Genomic DNA, 17,197 nt, shown 5'->3' on the forward strand with positions numbered 1-17,197 from the left:
AATATAGCTGTCCCCTCAGTATCCACTAAGGATTGGTCTCAGGTTTCCCTCAGGATGCAAGAACCTTGTATATATCATTTTGCATGTGAGTGAGATGAGGTCTCACAATACTGCTCAGTCTAGTCTTCAACTCCTGGGCTCAAGCAATCCAATGACATAGTATTTTGTTTATAACCTACATACATCCTCCCAAATTCTCTAAGTCTATATCATCTCTAGATTAATTACGATACCTATTACAAAATAAACGGTATGTCAGTAGTTGTAATATGTAGTATTTGAATAATGACAAAAAAAAAAAGTCTAGATGTGTTTAGTACAGACATTTCTTTTTACCTAAATTGGCTGAATCTACAGATGCTGAACCCATGAATACTGAGGGTTGACTGTAGTAAACCCTGCTATCATTATAGTCACAAACTGAGCACTACAAGTGCACATTTAAAAAAGAGTATAAATATCTTTCTTTAAAAATACAGTACTAGCTTAGCTGAAATGTCTGTTTCCTTGATTCTAAAATAACACATTATTTATAAAGAGCCAAAATGTTATGGAAAACTTTTTCTTTTTTTTTCTCTTACCAATTCTTGCATCGGGATAAGGCACTTCACGTAAATTAGTATAAAATGCTTCTAGTTCAAATGGTTCCTTCTTGTGGAAAGTAATGACTTTTGAGAATGGGGCAGGATGGTTCTTACAGAAAACGTCACATTCCCTAAAATGGAGTGGGAAAGACACTCACTTAGAAACAAACAGAAAGTTGCTTATGAACCTATTTACTGAATCCATTTCATTCTTAATTCATTAGCAGCAATTGCAAAAATCTCTGCACAAATAAAACAAATTATTGATTTTGCTCTAAACATGCCTTGTGAAGATTTACAGCTCAAAGTTTTCATGATGTCTATCATAACAACAGACAATTGTATACTACTAAAAAGAGAAAAATTACCTGAAAACATGTATATTTTAAAGCCAATGTGTAGGGTTCCTCAGATTTGAGGGCCAAGTCCTACTTATTAACTTCCAAAATACTTGCCACATATTACTCTTTTAACTCTGTCTACCTTTAACAAAAACTTTTGTTTGCAAATAATTTTAAACCTACAGAAAGGTGCAAAATTAAAAACAGGACAAGGAACACTTATGTATCTTTTACGTGGATTTGCTACTTTACTCCATTTGTTTTACCATCTGAGTGCACACACACTCTGTGTATATTCTTCCTGCACCAACTGAGGGTGATATATATTACGGTCCTTTACGTCTAAAAACGTCAGTGTGCATCCTAATAGGGATATTCTCTGATGCTTTACTATTCATATTTCCATTTTTTTTTCAGTTGATATAACAATGTCCTTTGCAGTATTTTACCCCTCCAATACAGGGAGTTTTTTAAACCTACATAACAATTCCTATTCCTTAAATTGTTTAACAGAAACAGTTTATAACTATTTTTTATGGGGGCCCAGAAACCATGCTTTAATACTATGTTATCATCCTATTACTGTAAGTATCCAAGGTTTTAAAATCTTGAATCTTTAAAAAAAAAAAAAAAGTTAAAATCTTGAATCCATAAACCTCTTACTCTATCCTAGTTCTCAAGAACATACCCATACCTTCTACTTTCTTGTAGTCATTAGGCTATATTTACTTTTCAATTTACCTCCCCATACATTTTCTCACAATTTTTTTTTCTGAATCACTTATACCTTGAAACTGAAATTAAATTTTATAGAATAATATTTCTTGCCTCAAAATTGGAATTATCTGGGGCAGACAGGTAAAAAAAAAATTATAAAGAAAAACACTGACATTAACACATGCCATTTAAATGCTTTGCAAGACATTCAGGTAAAGCTGATAATCCGTATTTTTGAAATTTATACAACCGCATTTTCTTGGTGGTACTTATGTATAGAACACAAAAGGAAAACTTAAAAATAACTGCAAAATGTAAACACACCATTATTCATTGTACAAGCTATACTTCTGAAAAGCAGGCAAGTAAAATATATGAAATATAAATTTTGATTCTGGTAGGGAAGTAAGCTACTTAAATCCTGGGAAGTTTATGGAAAAAAATGTAAATGTTAATGAAAGCATAAAAATATTATAGCTTATGACAGACAGAAACAAAATTTAATAACAAAGTACTTTTTTTTTAACTATAGGCATGTTAAATTTAAAAGTATAGGAGAAAATGAGCTAAAACAGGCAATCTCATGAAAGTTCATAGGAATGTAAACCACTATCTTTTTAGTGAATAATCTGCCAATATTACTCAAATTAATGTGCATATTCTTTGACACAATTCCATTCCTACACTGCTATCTTACAGACATACCAAACACAAGTGAACAAGCACAAGGATGTTCCTACCAGCACTGTTTAAAATAGCAAAAGTATGACCTAATACCGTATTGGTTAAATTTATTATGGCACACACAACTGTTGAAAAAACAGTTACTGTCTATTGATATGGGAAAACAAAATAAAATATAATTGAAAAAGCCAAGTTGCATTAGAGATTTATAGATAATCCTATATGTACTTTAAAAAGTATATGCTTTTATTTATTTATGGATTGTCAAATAAAATGACTGGACAGATAAACTAGCTGTTAAAAATATTTATGTCTGCAATACAGGCAAAGACAGAGTATGACAAATACAGGTCTTTTTTAATACTTCATACTGTCATTTATTTGAAAATGAGCCATGTTTTACTTTTATAAAAATCACAAAAAATATGCCTAATTATGATTTATAGGTGATGTATCATTTTTATATTTTCTTTTTTAAATACTTTATCTAAAAGTATTTGGCAGAATTTTAAGATGTGTAAATTTCTCTAATTCAGAAAAGTAGATTTAATTGGTTAAAGATTTACAACAAGCTCTAATCAAGGTTTTAAAAATAACTTACCCAGTTCCGTCTTCAAAAGAGGTCTTCCACTTCAATGTGATTGAGTAAGGAACAAGGTCTGTTATGGAAAATTCACGCACTTTAAATGCTGGTGAGAGAATCGCACACTGAAAATAAGATGTATACCATATTTAAATCAACAAATACAAATCATACCCTAGGTTACTCTGAACTGCTTAATAAAGTCCTCCTTTTACTACATTTTAAAAGTTACTGGTTTTTGGCAATGAGGATCGAAAATTTAAAAGGCTCAGAGTACACTTTATGTGACGTTACAAACATTAACAGAGTATTTTTACATCTCCAAAAGGAATTTTAAATTCCAGCAGACTGCGAGAATTTGTAAAATAAATATTCTTTCAGTGTCGTTACAGACATGCTGTCCTATTATAGCTTAAAAATACAAATGGGAAAGATACAAAACTTATTTATCAGAAATAACTTCAATTTACTTTAGCTTATTGACAAGTCGATGAAACAAATAACATTAAAAGACCCCTTTGGGATTATAAATCATTCTATTATAAAGACACATGCACATGTATGTTCATTGCAGCACTGTTTACAATAGCAAAACCTGGAGTCAACCCAAATGCCCATCAATGATAGACTGGACAAAGAAAATGTGGCATATATACACCATGGAATACTATGCAGCCATAAAAAGGATGAGTTCATGTCCTTTGTAGGGACATGGATGGAGCTCAAAACCATCATTCTCAGCAAACTGACACAAGAACTGAAAACCAAACACCACATGTTCTCACTCATAGGTGGGTGTTGAACAATGAGAACACATAGGCACAGGGAGGGGAACATCACATACTGGGGTATGTTGGGGAGTGGGGGGTGGGGAGGGACAATAGGGGGAGGGGAGGTTGGGGAGGGATAACACTGGGAGAAATGCCTAATGTAGATTATGGGGGGAGGAGACAACAAACCACCATGGCATGTGAGTACCTATGCAACAATCCTGCAAGATCTGTAAATGCACCCCAGAACTTAATGTACAATTAAAAAAAAAAAGATCCCTTTGGATCTATCACTCATTTCTGGCAAAATATGTATTCTGAAAAATAAAATAACAATTATACCTGTAATGCACATCCTCTTGCAACAGCTTCATCAGCATTTAATGTGGTACTTATGTCTTTAAGAAAGAATTTGGTGATTTGTTCTTTCACTGCAGGAATTCGTGTTGCTCCTCCTACAATTTCTATACTACTAATATCTTCACGTTGTAAGTCTGGAAAATTTTTTTAATCGAGAAAAATGATAGTCTTTAAAAATCTGAACAGAAGGCTTTGTCAAGTACTTTTTAAAAAAGTGGAACTTCTTACTTGTCAGAAAATAAAATGGAAAGAAAAATATAATTTTTAGAAAAAGGTAAAATTTAATAAATATTAATTATTTATGTGACAGGCAATGCACTTGGTCCAGATGATGAAGTGGCAATACGAAGAGAAAAGCACTTCATGGGTTTTAAAGGACCTTTTCAGAGTCCTTCAATTTTATTTTCACCTCCCAAATCCCTATAGATGACATTTTTAATTGATTACCAAAATCCTTATGAAAAAGTAATCATGTCCCTATTTCTATGTTTTTTTTTTTTTTGAGACAGAATCTCACTCTGCTGCCTAGGCTGGAGTGCAGTGGCACAGTCTCAGCTCTCTGCAACCTCTGCCTCCTAAGTTCAAGTGGTTCTCCCATCTCAGCCTCCAGAGTAACTGGGGTTACAGGAGCTACCATGGGGTTACCAGGATGCCTGGCTAATTTTTGTATTTTTAGCAGAGACGTGGTTTCACTATGCTGGCCAGGCTGGTCTTGAACTCCTGACCTCAGGTGATCCACCTACCTTGGCCTCCCCAAGTGCTGGGATTACAGGCGTCAGTCACCGTGCCCGGCCAGAACGAGCATGAGTTTTATGATGTAAACAATAAAAAGAGCCAGGAAGAATTCTCAGAAACCCAGATTTATGGTGCCTTACTCTAATAAATAATGTGATAATCTCCCCTTAAAGAAGAAATACAAATCTTTTTTAAAAACAAAGTTTAATTAATTTCTTTTATCATTATTTACCCATGCTAAGTAGGCAACATTATGGTACAGTTTTGATAGTCCAGTAATTTCCACTTACTAGATTGTTCCATTACTGCTTTTAAAGGTGGTTCAACCCTGGCTAAAAGGGAAGCACATAGTTGTTCAAATTGAGCCCTGTGAGAAAATAAGATAAAATTCATTATTCTGGGATAAAAAGTTGAATACATCTTCTAGAACAACAACAACAAAAAATCAGACATGATCTAAATAAACATTATAAAATAAGTAAACACTTTTCAAACTAAAAACATACGTGGTACCTGTTCATTTTACTAGAAACATCAAGGTCATTCATGAAACACTCAATGTTCAATGGAAGATCTGATGCATTTGCACTCATTAGCTTCTTTAGTTTTTCACATTCCTGATATAAACGCAACAAGGCTCGAGAGTTTTCTTTCACATTTATTTTATATTTGGTCTTGAACTCATCACAGAAGTAGTCTACTAAAGCCTCATCAAAGTTCCTGCCACCCAAATATGGATCAAAGGTAGTGGCCAAGACCTGTTTAATTGAAAAAGCAGAACTAAATTTTCAGGAATATAGATTCTTCCAAAAAAAAAAAAAAAAGAAAAAAAGAAAAACCTCTAAAATAAAAATAAAAATGATCCTTAAAAACTTATCCAATCACAGGGGTGCTGAATTTGAAATCAGAGTTAAATTATCACTTATATTTAGCCAACATATTTCCTTATTCTTAATTTTCTGCTTTATAGAGATCCACATATCATAATTAAAAGAATAATTCTAATTCAGAAATAACTGAATTACAACAACTACAGCTTCATTATCTTACTCATTTGGTTCTACAAGAGCACTGGATAGACCAAAATAAGGTTTAAGAGAGCAAAGAAACAGTCCTAAGCATATAGATGAGAACAAAACAAGAAAAGCAGATTCAGAGATTAAATATGAAATGCCATAATTGGTCAATTTACAGGTCAGAAATTAGGCCTTTTGACTATTACAAAACCAAAACCAAACAAAAACAAAAACCAAGCAACAAAAAAACCACAACTCAGATTATTTTTACAGAAATATATAAGAAACAAAAGGATAGAGAGTGTAAATAAAACAAGTGAAAAGAGACAGGTAACAACTGAACAAACTGGTTGAGCAACAGGTTTCCCAGCAGAAGGGGTAAGCAAGTCATAGAAATTCAACACTATAGTTCTTGAAAGCACAGGACCAGACATCTAGGCTCGCTCCCTTGGGTAAAATGACTACTTACAATAGTCACTAGTAAAGAATCCTGCTGTTGATGTGGTTTTGCAGCTCTTTCTTTACAAGGTGGGTGATGGGGTGGTAGTATGGTGGTAAATATCACAGGAGGATATGAGTGCAATCTGTGTGGGGTGTCGCCCCACAGACTAGTATGGAGAATCCATGCATACACTTCTCATGAAGTCCAGTATTACCCGAAATAAATGCAAAATTATCTTGGTATATAACTAGTACAAGTGTGTATTCTGAGAAGAAGGGCTATCGCCTTGACCGGATTTTCAAAGGGGTCTGTGATCTAAAAGTTGTATTTCACTACAAAGTTATCTAGGAAGGGAAAAAGTTCTTTTAAAATAAGTTAATGGGTAAGGCTAAATGCCAAGGATTAAGTCAATTTATACTGAAAATTACCCTACATTCAGTCTGTCATTTCCCTTTAATTTTCTGATTACAAAGAAGTTATTATAGTAAAATAAATTGAAATAGAATGCTCTTACAGTGTTGCAGTTTATCTCCTAAGTAAACTCTACTCTGTGCATACTGGAGAGAGATTGTAAGTTTGGACAAAGAATCAATGTAAAAGTGATTACAAATCCTAATTTGTAAGAAGCACATATAAGTAAAATTATGATTAGGATGCTTAGATAAAAAGGTTTCTAAAATCAATGGGAATCATTTTGGAAAATGCTTCCCATAAGTATATTTACAGATAAACAATTTATGCTCCCTGATAGATGACTTCATTAACAACCTAAAAATAGAAACAACAATAAAAATAGCTAATACATATTAAAGCAGCTACTCTATGCCAGGCATTCCAAGAATTTTATATACCTTAATGGTAGTTACTGTTGTTGTTCTCAGAAAAACAAACTTAAGATTTAGAGAGATTAAATAACTTGCTTGAGGTCATAGTTTAAGGGGCAGAGCCAGGATTCAAACCCAGCTATTATGGTCCTTTAGTCTGTGCTCTTAATATATGTAAACAAAGCAAACTATTTACTTACTTTAAGTTTTCCTTTGTTAAAAGCACAAACCGAGACCTGATAGGCAGAATGTCCCATATCAATAAACACTACATTTCTTGGTTTCTCATCTAATGGGGGAAGATCCTGTTTATAAATTCCATATGCCAGTGCAACTGTGTAAGAACAAAGAATTATGTTAATTCTAGCATAGCAATTACTTGGACAACAAGAAATGTCACTTTGATACTGTAATATGCAGTACAGTAATACATATTATCTTCAAAGTAAATTAACTTTTCATAATCTGGTTAATAATTTTTTGAGACACAGTCTCGCTCTGTTGCCTAGGCTGGAGTGCAGTGGCACGATCTCAGCTCACTGCAACCTCTGCCTCCTGAGTTCAAGCAATTCTCTTGCCTCAGCCTCCTGAGTAGCTGGGATTACAGGTGTGTGTCACCACACCCGGCTAGTTTTTTATATTTTTGGTAGGGATGGGGTTTCATCATGTTGGCCAGGCTGGTCTGGAACTCCTGACCTCATGATCCACCTGCCTCAGTCTCCTAAATGCTGGGATTAGAGGCGTGAGCCACTGTGCCCAGCCAATAATGTTATTTTTAACCTTTTTTCCCTACTCAACTATTAACTCTATAATATCTATAATAGTAATGATTTGTAAAGCCATTAAGACATATTTAACCTCTGCCAAAAAGTTCTACTACAAAGTAACAAGCTTAGAAGAATCAGTACATACATATACACACACACGTATGTCGTGTGTGTACATGTGTGTGTGTGTGTGTGTATATATATATATATAATTTTTTTAAAATAGACTGTCTCTAGCTCTGCCTCACAGGCTGAAGTGCAGTGGTGTGATCACAGCTCACTGCCATTTTCAACTCCTGGGCTCAAGCAATCCTCTTGCCTCAGAGTTTCAAAAAAAAAAAATGCAGGCCAGGTGCAGTGGCTCATGCCTGTAATCCCAGCACTTTGGGAGGCCGAGGCAGGTGGATCATGAGGTCAAGAGATCGAGACCATCCTGGTCAACATGCTGAAACCCCGTCTCTACTAAAAATACAAAAAATTAGCTGGGCATGGTGGCGTGTGCCTGTAATCCCAGCTACTCAGGAGGCTGAGGCAGGAGAATTGCCTGAACCCAGGAGGCGGAGGTTGTGGTGAGCCGAGATAGCGCCATTGCACTCCAACCTGGGTAACAAGAGCGAAACTCTGACTAAAAAAAAAAAAAAAAAAAAAATGCTTTATTAGTCAGAAAAAAGCTGTAACAGTATTTTGCTTATACTGATTTTCAAACTGCAAAGTGCTTACCTGCAGTAGTTTCATTCATCAGCCTTAAACAATTTAAGCCTGCAACCTGGGCGGCAGCCATCACAGATCTTCTCTCGGCATCAGTGAAAAAGCTAGGAATCTAGTATTTAAAAACAACTGTTAAGTATAATGTTTTACTGAAACATTTCATCAACTGAAAAATATAAAATAATTATCCTAAAACTTACGTAGAGTTTAAGTCAAAGAATGTTCTAAGTAAATAAGTGAAGAAAAATACGACTTTTTTATTTTTTAAATTTGACAATTTCTATATCATAAAGATCTGACCTAAAGTATGAATAACTAATTTAAAGCAAGGTTATATGTGGCAGGGTTGCCTAAGTTTTGTTAATCTAAATACTTCTGGTGTTAGTCTGATCTATTAAAAATATATTTGTTCATCTTTCATAATAAAAACCTAAAAGAGTCTGAAAATGAGATTAGAGAAATATATTATGGTACGTCCATATAATGGAATCCTACGTAGCTGTTACAAAGAATCAGGTAGATATGAATTGTCATGGAATACTATCTTTATTATGTTAAAAAAAAAAAAGGGCACATATAACATTACTTCATTATTGTGTGTATATACACCCAACCAGAAGAATATAGTGTTTGAAATGATTATATTTCAAAGGAGGGGAACTATATTGTAGGGAACTTGTGATAAATATGAATTCCTTTAAAAATCACCAAACAACATTGAAAAAAATACACACACACACACACACACATATATACATATATTTTTAAAGAGACTGTGTCTAGCTTTGCCTCACAGGCTGAAGTGCAGTGGTGTAATCATAGCTCACTGCAGCTTTAAACTCCTGGGCTCAAAAAATTCTCTCACTTCAGCCTCCTGAGTAGCTGGGACTACAGGTGTGTGCCACCATGACTGGCTAAATTAAAAAAAAAATTGTAGAGACGGGGTCTCACTATGGTTTCCCAGGCTGGTCTCTAACACCTGGTTTCAAGCAACCCTCCTGCTTTGGTTTCCCAAAGTACTGGGGTTAAAGACATAAGCCACCATGCCCAGCCCATTAAATACATCTCTATTTAAAAATTAAACTCAGTCTTAAAACATATAAAGATGTATATATGTGTGTGTTTGTATGTGTGTGTGTGTGTGTGTGTATATGTGTGTGTGTGTGTGTGTGTGTGTGTGTGTGTGTATATATATATCTCCTAGTTTTATCAAACTAAGAAGTACTTTAACTAGGCATATAAAACAATTTCTAAAAAGCACATTACTAACTATATTCACATAAAAAATAGCTTAGGGCTCTTCCAGTTTTAAGTTTCAATAAGTAGTTTCCTTTAATTTTATTGTTTTATGAATTTAGAAATTTCATTGAACAGATTGGCAACAGGAAAAGAATTTAAATTTTGCTTGGTAAACTTCTTATCTGATTTGGTATCATCCTCCTGACAAAACTCTAAGTTATAATGCATGGTTCATTTAATATTCATTATTGAGCACTTACAAGCCAGGTACTTTTCCAACTACCAGGAAAACAGCACCAAATAGAAAAACATATTTGCCCCTGTGGAGCTCACAATGGGTCTCCTGCACCAACCACAAATTTAATAATGGTCAGAAGTTTTTATTGCTCTGTTCTGACATGAATTTCTGACACAAAAGTAAAAGCAAGTATAAATAAATAGAAATGGATTTGAATTTAAGATGAATCTCTAAAATTTGTATGGTTTTAACATATCCTTTCAAGTGGCAATATAACAATTATGAGTATGGGCTTGGGAATTAACTGTCTGGCTCTATCACTATATTAGCTGTGTTGATATTGGGCAAGTTATCTGACATCTCAGTGTCTTACTTTTTAAATCTGTAAAACTAGGGTTAATAATATCCCTATCTCATAGGTTGCTTCTGAGATTAAATGGGTTAAAATGCCTATAAATAATGCCTGGTCAATGGTAAACCCTGTTATTCACTATTACTAAATGGCTAGAAAATAAAATTTTAAGCTCTAATATTTTTCTCTTATTTAAAAAACTCCAAATGCCTATGAAAAAAATTGATTACTAAACTCACTGAAAAGTTCATAATCTGATTCTGTTTTTCTAATGACATGAGATGCTTGAATTATACAGGCTTAATAGTAAGAATGTATCAACTTAGTTAACATGTAGGTTGGAACCAGCTAACTATGTTTAATGGGACCTCAAGAGATAAGACAGGGCAAATAATTTAAATGTTTTGTTAAGAATCCTTAATCTTTTTTTCCCCTGATAAGCAACCTGAAATCCCCAACTAGAAATTTTCAACCTTTGCTATAAAATGTTAAGGTCCTCACAGGTGGGAAGTTAATTGCTGAGAACATACTTAGGGATAAGTAACAAATGGCAGTAGTCACTAGTTACATAACAATTTTTCAAGAGTTATTGATCATTGTAATTGATTTTATTGGAAATTCAATCCTAACCTTTAGCAAGTAAGGCATTTTTTTTTTAAAGAGAGTCAAATGGATTTAGGTTATTTACTGGATAAGGGCAGAAAGTATAAGAGAAGAAAAATATTTCAACATTACATCAATACACTGAAAAATATAACTCAAAGGTATTCATTACTGAAGTAAAACTTACTGAAATCACACAGTCGGCCACTGGTTTCTTCAAAGCATTTTCTGAAGTCTCTTTAAGCTTGGCTAACAGCATTCCAGTAACTTGTTCGATTGCAAAAGGTCTTTCTTCTTCTAAGTACCGCACCTAACACCAAAAGTTGGGATATTTATTAAGAGTTATTTGTTTATCCAACAAATATTTAGCGAGCATTTACTCTATATGTGACAGACATACAATATGATCCTTGCTATCCCTTGCTCAAGGAAGTTTTATCCCAGAAAGACTATCATTTAAGAATCATGATCTCATTAAAAACAGTGACCCTGTCATTTCTGAGGTTGCAGTACCTTACACACAGTATTATAACCAAGCAAAGTATTTTCAAAAGTGAAGTCTCTACCCTCTCAGATCCCCACTTCCCACAAAAACAATTTTTATCATTCATTTTCCAGTGTGACACAGCAAACAATGAAAAGGAAAATATCAAATAATTTTTCTTTTGAGACTCAGAACTCTCCCTGGGTTTAAAATGAAAGCTTCAGTCATACAGTTTTGGGAAAAGGAAACGAGAACATCACTCTTTCAAGCAGCACAATGTGTTTATGTATATGAGTATGTTAAATATGTGTATCTAATGACTTAAGATTTACTTTGAATCAGACCTAAAATTGAAAAGCATTTGTTTCCAAACCTATTTACAAGAAAGATAAAAAACAAGTATTATGCCAAATTACTGCCTTTAAACCAGGGGAGCAGAGAGAAATCAAGCACACAGAACTAAGGGAAAGTGAATCATAATCTTATTCTGACTATTGGAGACATGATATATTTAAATAAAATATATTTAAATAAATGTATAAAAAATAAATGGATAACATGCTTGAGGAGTTAAACATTGATTTTCTTAAGTCTTCAAAAGATGACACAGTTCAACACAGGACCGACTGATGTTTCAAAGCCCTTTCTACTAGCTTACAGGCACTTACTATGAATGTATAAAAATTCTATTACTCAAAACTTTGGTTTTGCCTTTCTTCAAAATGTTATTCTATTTTTCTCAGCCTATTCCCAAAGTCTCATCTATTAATTTTCACTTTAAGAAGTTGAACTACTTACAAAATTAAGTAGTTCAAATCTTAAACTGGAGTACAATAAACTGCTCTAGGTAACTATTAACCAGAACTTATCATACTAAAAGATACCTGAATATTATTTTCTATCTCAGCTGTTACTATCATAACCCATCCAGTTTCTCACTTCAGTAACCTGAAAATTTCACCTAAAATATGACTTCATAATTTGTTCCTTGTCTTTAACTTTTCATGGTGTCTTCCTCAACTATTTTAACAGCCTCCTGTCTCCTTACTACAATTAATCATCCACCTTTTATTCAGAACCCTCTTCTAAAAATGGAACTGTGTACACATCCGTAACACATATAGCAAGTCTAAAATTAGTTACTAAAAACAGCTTAAGAGATAATTTGCACAGCATTAAGTTTGTCCTTCTGAAGTGTACAGAGTTCAGTATATTCACAAAGTTGTGTACTGGTCATCATCACCTAAAAAGAAACTCTTTACCCATTAGTAGTCATTCTCTATTTTTCCTTCCCTTAACCCTTAGCAACCACTAATCTGACTTTGTTTCTATGAATTTGTCCTACTCTGGATATTCTATATAAAAGGAATCATACAGTATGTGGCCTTTTGTATCTGGCTTGTTTCACCTGGCATGTTTTCAAGGTTCATACATGTTATAGCACATATCAGTACTCCATTTCTTTTTATGGGCAAATAATATTCTACGTGGTAAGATACACCACATTTTGTATACCTACTCATCAGTTGATAGACACTTGTATGGTTTCCACTTTTTGGCTCTTATGAATAATGCTTTTATGAACATTCATGTACAAGGTTTTGTGTGTACATATGTTTCAATTCTCTTGGATATAAGCCCAGGAGTGGAATTTCTGGGCCATACAGTAGCTCCATGTGTTTTGAGGCTAGTTTTTGAAAAAAATAAACACAAACATGTTTTGGCTAACTAATCTATAACTATATCAGAATGTAAAATTAAAAATACAGAATCCATTTCTTACTTGGAAGAAAAGTATGCTTTAATATTTATAATATGTTATAAGATTCTTCTAAATTAGAACTCATTAAACTCATTATAGCAATTAACATACTTTTTGGGTCCATTCTTCTGAATCCTATATACCTTCATCTTTATCCCCTAAAAACTATTCTCTTGAGTCTCCAAATAATAACCATTTTTTTTCCTTGACAGTAATAGTATGAATTGAATTTAAAAATTATGTAAATTATATTTCCTGGCATTCACTAAGTTATTACAAAAATGACTATCTCATGAGTGTGTAGGTACTGTATCTAGAGGAAAAAGGTCAAACTACAAATAGCAATATTATCATATTAGGTTTCCCTTATTTGAAGATAGGTTTGTTATCCTGGGAATATAAAGCTTACCTTAACTCCTGCACTTCCATTAGGCATCTTCTGCAGTTCATAGGGAAGCCTGATCCTTTCCGTTTGCACAGTGGGATCATCAAATGACCGCCCATGAAGCTTTTTGAAGCCATGAATTGTATTTCTTACATTTGTGACTATCTGTTGGCAGTAAACACTTGTATTTATCAGTTACCTACTAAAAGCAAACTAAAATACTATCCCAATACTTGACAACCACCAACTTCCTTTATCCTACATATCCAAGTTTAGGATTACACATAATCATTCATTTTTTCTGGTTTCCAACTGATGGTAAAGTCATACCATGTGAATGTACACATCTTAACACTTGCCTCCCAAATTCTCCACGTATTCTGGGAATGTCAGATTCAAAATTAATGTCTTCAGAAGAGAAAGAATAAACTTTTAAAACGTTTTAAATAACAAATAGCTACAACTCATCTTTTTGGTTTTCCTTAATGCTTTTGCTCTAGTGAATTAGTACAGGTTGAGCATTCCAAATCCAAAAATCTGAAATCTAAATACTTCAATGCGGATTTCCTTTGCGGATCATGTTGGCACTTAAAAACTTTCAGATTTGGGAGCAATTTGGATTTCAGGATTTGGGATGGTCAACCTGCATCATGCAAATATTCCAAAATTTGAAAAAATATGAAATCTGAATACTTCTGATCCCAAGTACTTCTTACAAGGGATATGCAACCTATATCTTTGATTGCTTATTTATTTCCACTTGCATTTCTGTGTTTTAACTTAAACTGGTTTTTTATTGTCTAGTTTTTCTTTTCCTATCCATATCTAATTCTTTGTGAAAATCTTCATGTACTAGTTAGTACTTTGCTTCCACTGCTGAGTATCACTCCTAGGCGAGTAAATTAAAATGCCTTCCATGTAGCATAGTGCTAAGTGAAAGTGTCTTAATTTGCAAATGGCTTACATTTTTGCAAAACAATTTTTTCTTTAACTAGGATATGTAACTCAAATTACAGGATATTACTGAGATCCAGTTGCTGAACTCCTAGTGACCTTTAAAGCCAAATAGACCTTGATCTTCAATTAAGAGATGAAAACTATAGGGATGCTGAATTACTATGTTGTTCTCTTTAGCTCCTTAGGAGAAATGACTTTATAGGTTGCTTTTAGAGACTCTGATTATCTATGATACACTTAGAAGGTCAGCCAGCATATGAAATATAAGACCCAGATATATACAAAATGTAGTAAGTAATTGTTAAGGGTTTTTGGTTCATGCAAGTAATCAAAGTCTAAAGAAAATGAATCTATAACATGAAACGTTAAAAGTAAATGTTCTAATCATAAGCATTTCAAAAGCCTAAAAATATAAATACTTCAACAAATTCTATGTAAATTAGTTGTAGCCATGTTGAGTTACTCCAGAAATTAGTTCTTTCATTTTTTTCCCACCTTATTTTACAAAGATGTTACTTACCTGTCATCGAAATGTATGTTCTAGATAGAATATCCCTCATTATTCCCTAGATGGTCACTTGAGGGACCATTCAGGGAAAAACTGATGTCACATGGTAGCACACCCTAACTTCACAACTAAAAAAATTAAAAAATATAATAAAATTCAAGAAATATTTTACTACCCAAAGCAAATTATATCTAAAAAAACAAAAAAATACAAAGATGTTAGGACCTTTCCTATTTTCCTCACTCTCTTACTCACTCTTACCAACATAACGTTGGATCTTAGTTACGAATATTCAGTTAATTCTTTTTGTAAGTCAAAACATACACATTAACAATTTACCTGGCTCTTTGCTGCATTTCCAATGGCTCGGGTTCTTGATCCCAATGATATACAGGCCCTAAACCAGAAAAATAAAAAGTTTGTTCCATGGTGCTTTTATATTATTGTGCTATTATTTTGCTTCTCCTTATACAAAAATGAATTTAAAAGGAGTAATATAACCATATATTCTTTTTAAAATAGGCTATGGAAATAAAAAATTTATTTTAAAGCTTCTTTATATAATAAAATAGTGGTCAAAATAAATGTTACACTTTAAACAAATGTCCTAATAGCTGGCAATACAATATTAATCTCCAAAATTGATTTTTAAATTATACTGATCTATGACCCATTAAAAGAAAACCCAACTGTGTCGACCAATGGATTTTCAGGGAAGTTAAACAGTTAAAAAGATCACTTAGTCAATTAACAGGCTGCTTAAATTCAAATCCTGGATTTGCCACTTAATTTTCTGGAAATTACATAACCATTATGTGCTTTGGCTTCTTGTCTGGAAGACAGTGATAATATCTGCTCATACAATTATGTGAGAATTAAGAGAATGGATAGAGGTAACTACCATGTTAAAATGTAATAGAATAGAATAATAATATAGAGCAAGCACAGAATAACATCATCATCAAAATACCATTTCATGTTATGGTTCAATAAAATGTTTCTGTGATTTCAGTTATAAAGACAGAAAACTACATTCAGTCAACAAATATTTTATAGGCACTCCATGTATACAAGCCACAATACTTGTCCTTGGAGAATGTATAGTCAATTGAAAAAAAATCAATAGAATATATAGGATTATGAATAATAGTAGCAAAGAAGAGAATAATCACTTCTAGATAACAGAGGTAACTTCTTGAATTAAGACTTGAAAGGAGAGAAAACATTTAATATCTATTTGTCTTACAGAAAAAGACATTCCTGATATATAGGTATATAAGTCTGTTCTCCATATAGTAGCCAAAGTGATCCACTTAAAAACTAAGATCATGAAACTCTGATGTTCTCTGATCGTGAAATAGTCCTCCACTGGTACCCTATTTCACAAAGTAAAAGCTTGGGTCCCGTAACAGAAAATAAAGCCCTTCATGGTCTGGTCCTTGGCTGTTCTACCTTGAAAATTCAATCTAGGCACTCTGGTCTCCTTGCTATTTCTAGAATATGTCAAGCACCCTTTTGCTTCAAGGCCTTTGTAAATGCTGAAGTGTTCAGAAAATACATCCGTATGGCTGGTGCTCTCACTTCTTTCAGTTCTCTGCTCAAATGTCAGCTTATTGGAAATATCTATCCTCACCATCCTATAAAAACAACATTCCTGCTCCTCCCCAACACACACCTCACACTGTTTACTCAATTTTATTTTTCTCCATAGTATGTATTATCATCTGATACGATTCATTTAGTGACTGTATTTCCACACCAGAAGCCAGAATGTGAATTCCATGAGGGCAAGGTAACACGTATCACTTCCTTGATCTGCAGTATCTAATACGGCAGACATTAGCCATGTGGGGCTAGTACAATTTAAATTAACTAGAATATTCAGTTTCTCAGGACTAGTCATATTTCAGGTGCTTAATAGCCACATGTAGCTAGCAGATATACAAACAACTGAATATACACAGAATAAATACACAAGAGAAAGTTCTACTGGATAGCACTAGCCTAGATATTTTAGCCTAGATCTTTTTCTAGGACATAAAAAAGGTACTTAATGAGTGGAATGATGGTTCCTAAGGGTAATGCTTATTTGAGGACTAGAAGATATAATCTGGACTCAGCCAGGGTGAAAATAAAAA

The 17,197-nt window shown here is 33.4% G+C and overlaps 1 protein-coding gene across 1 annotated transcript in view; it reads right to left on the bottom strand.

Moving 5' to 3' along the window:
* The window catches only part of HSPA4L (heat shock protein family A (Hsp70) member 4 like), a 51,150-nt gene that overhangs the window by 24,399 nt on the left and 9,554 nt on the right, over positions 1-17,197 (bottom strand). The window contains exons 2-11 of the mRNA XM_012473051.3: positions 15,399-15,456; positions 13,619-13,759; positions 11,151-11,273; positions 8,544-8,643; positions 7,257-7,390; positions 5,288-5,532; positions 5,065-5,141; positions 4,022-4,173; positions 2,928-3,034; positions 582-715 (exon numbers count right to left, since the gene is read on the bottom strand). Coding sequence (XP_012328474.1) covers positions 582-715; positions 2,928-3,034; positions 4,022-4,173; positions 5,065-5,141; positions 5,288-5,532; positions 7,257-7,390; positions 8,544-8,643; positions 11,151-11,273; positions 13,619-13,759; positions 15,399-15,456 — 1,271 coding nt within the window. The remainder of the gene's footprint in view (positions 1-581; positions 716-2,927; positions 3,035-4,021; positions 4,174-5,064; positions 5,142-5,287; positions 5,533-7,256; positions 7,391-8,543; positions 8,644-11,150; positions 11,274-13,618; positions 13,760-15,398; positions 15,457-17,197) is intronic.

The sequence above is a fragment of the Aotus nancymaae genome, unplaced genomic scaffold (assembly GCF_030222135.1).
Source record: "Aotus nancymaae isolate 86718 unplaced genomic scaffold, 86718_ANA_hifiasm-v0.15.2.pri h1tg000033l, whole genome shotgun sequence".
Classification (NCBI taxonomy): domain Eukaryota; kingdom Metazoa; phylum Chordata; class Mammalia; order Primates; family Aotidae; genus Aotus; species Aotus nancymaae.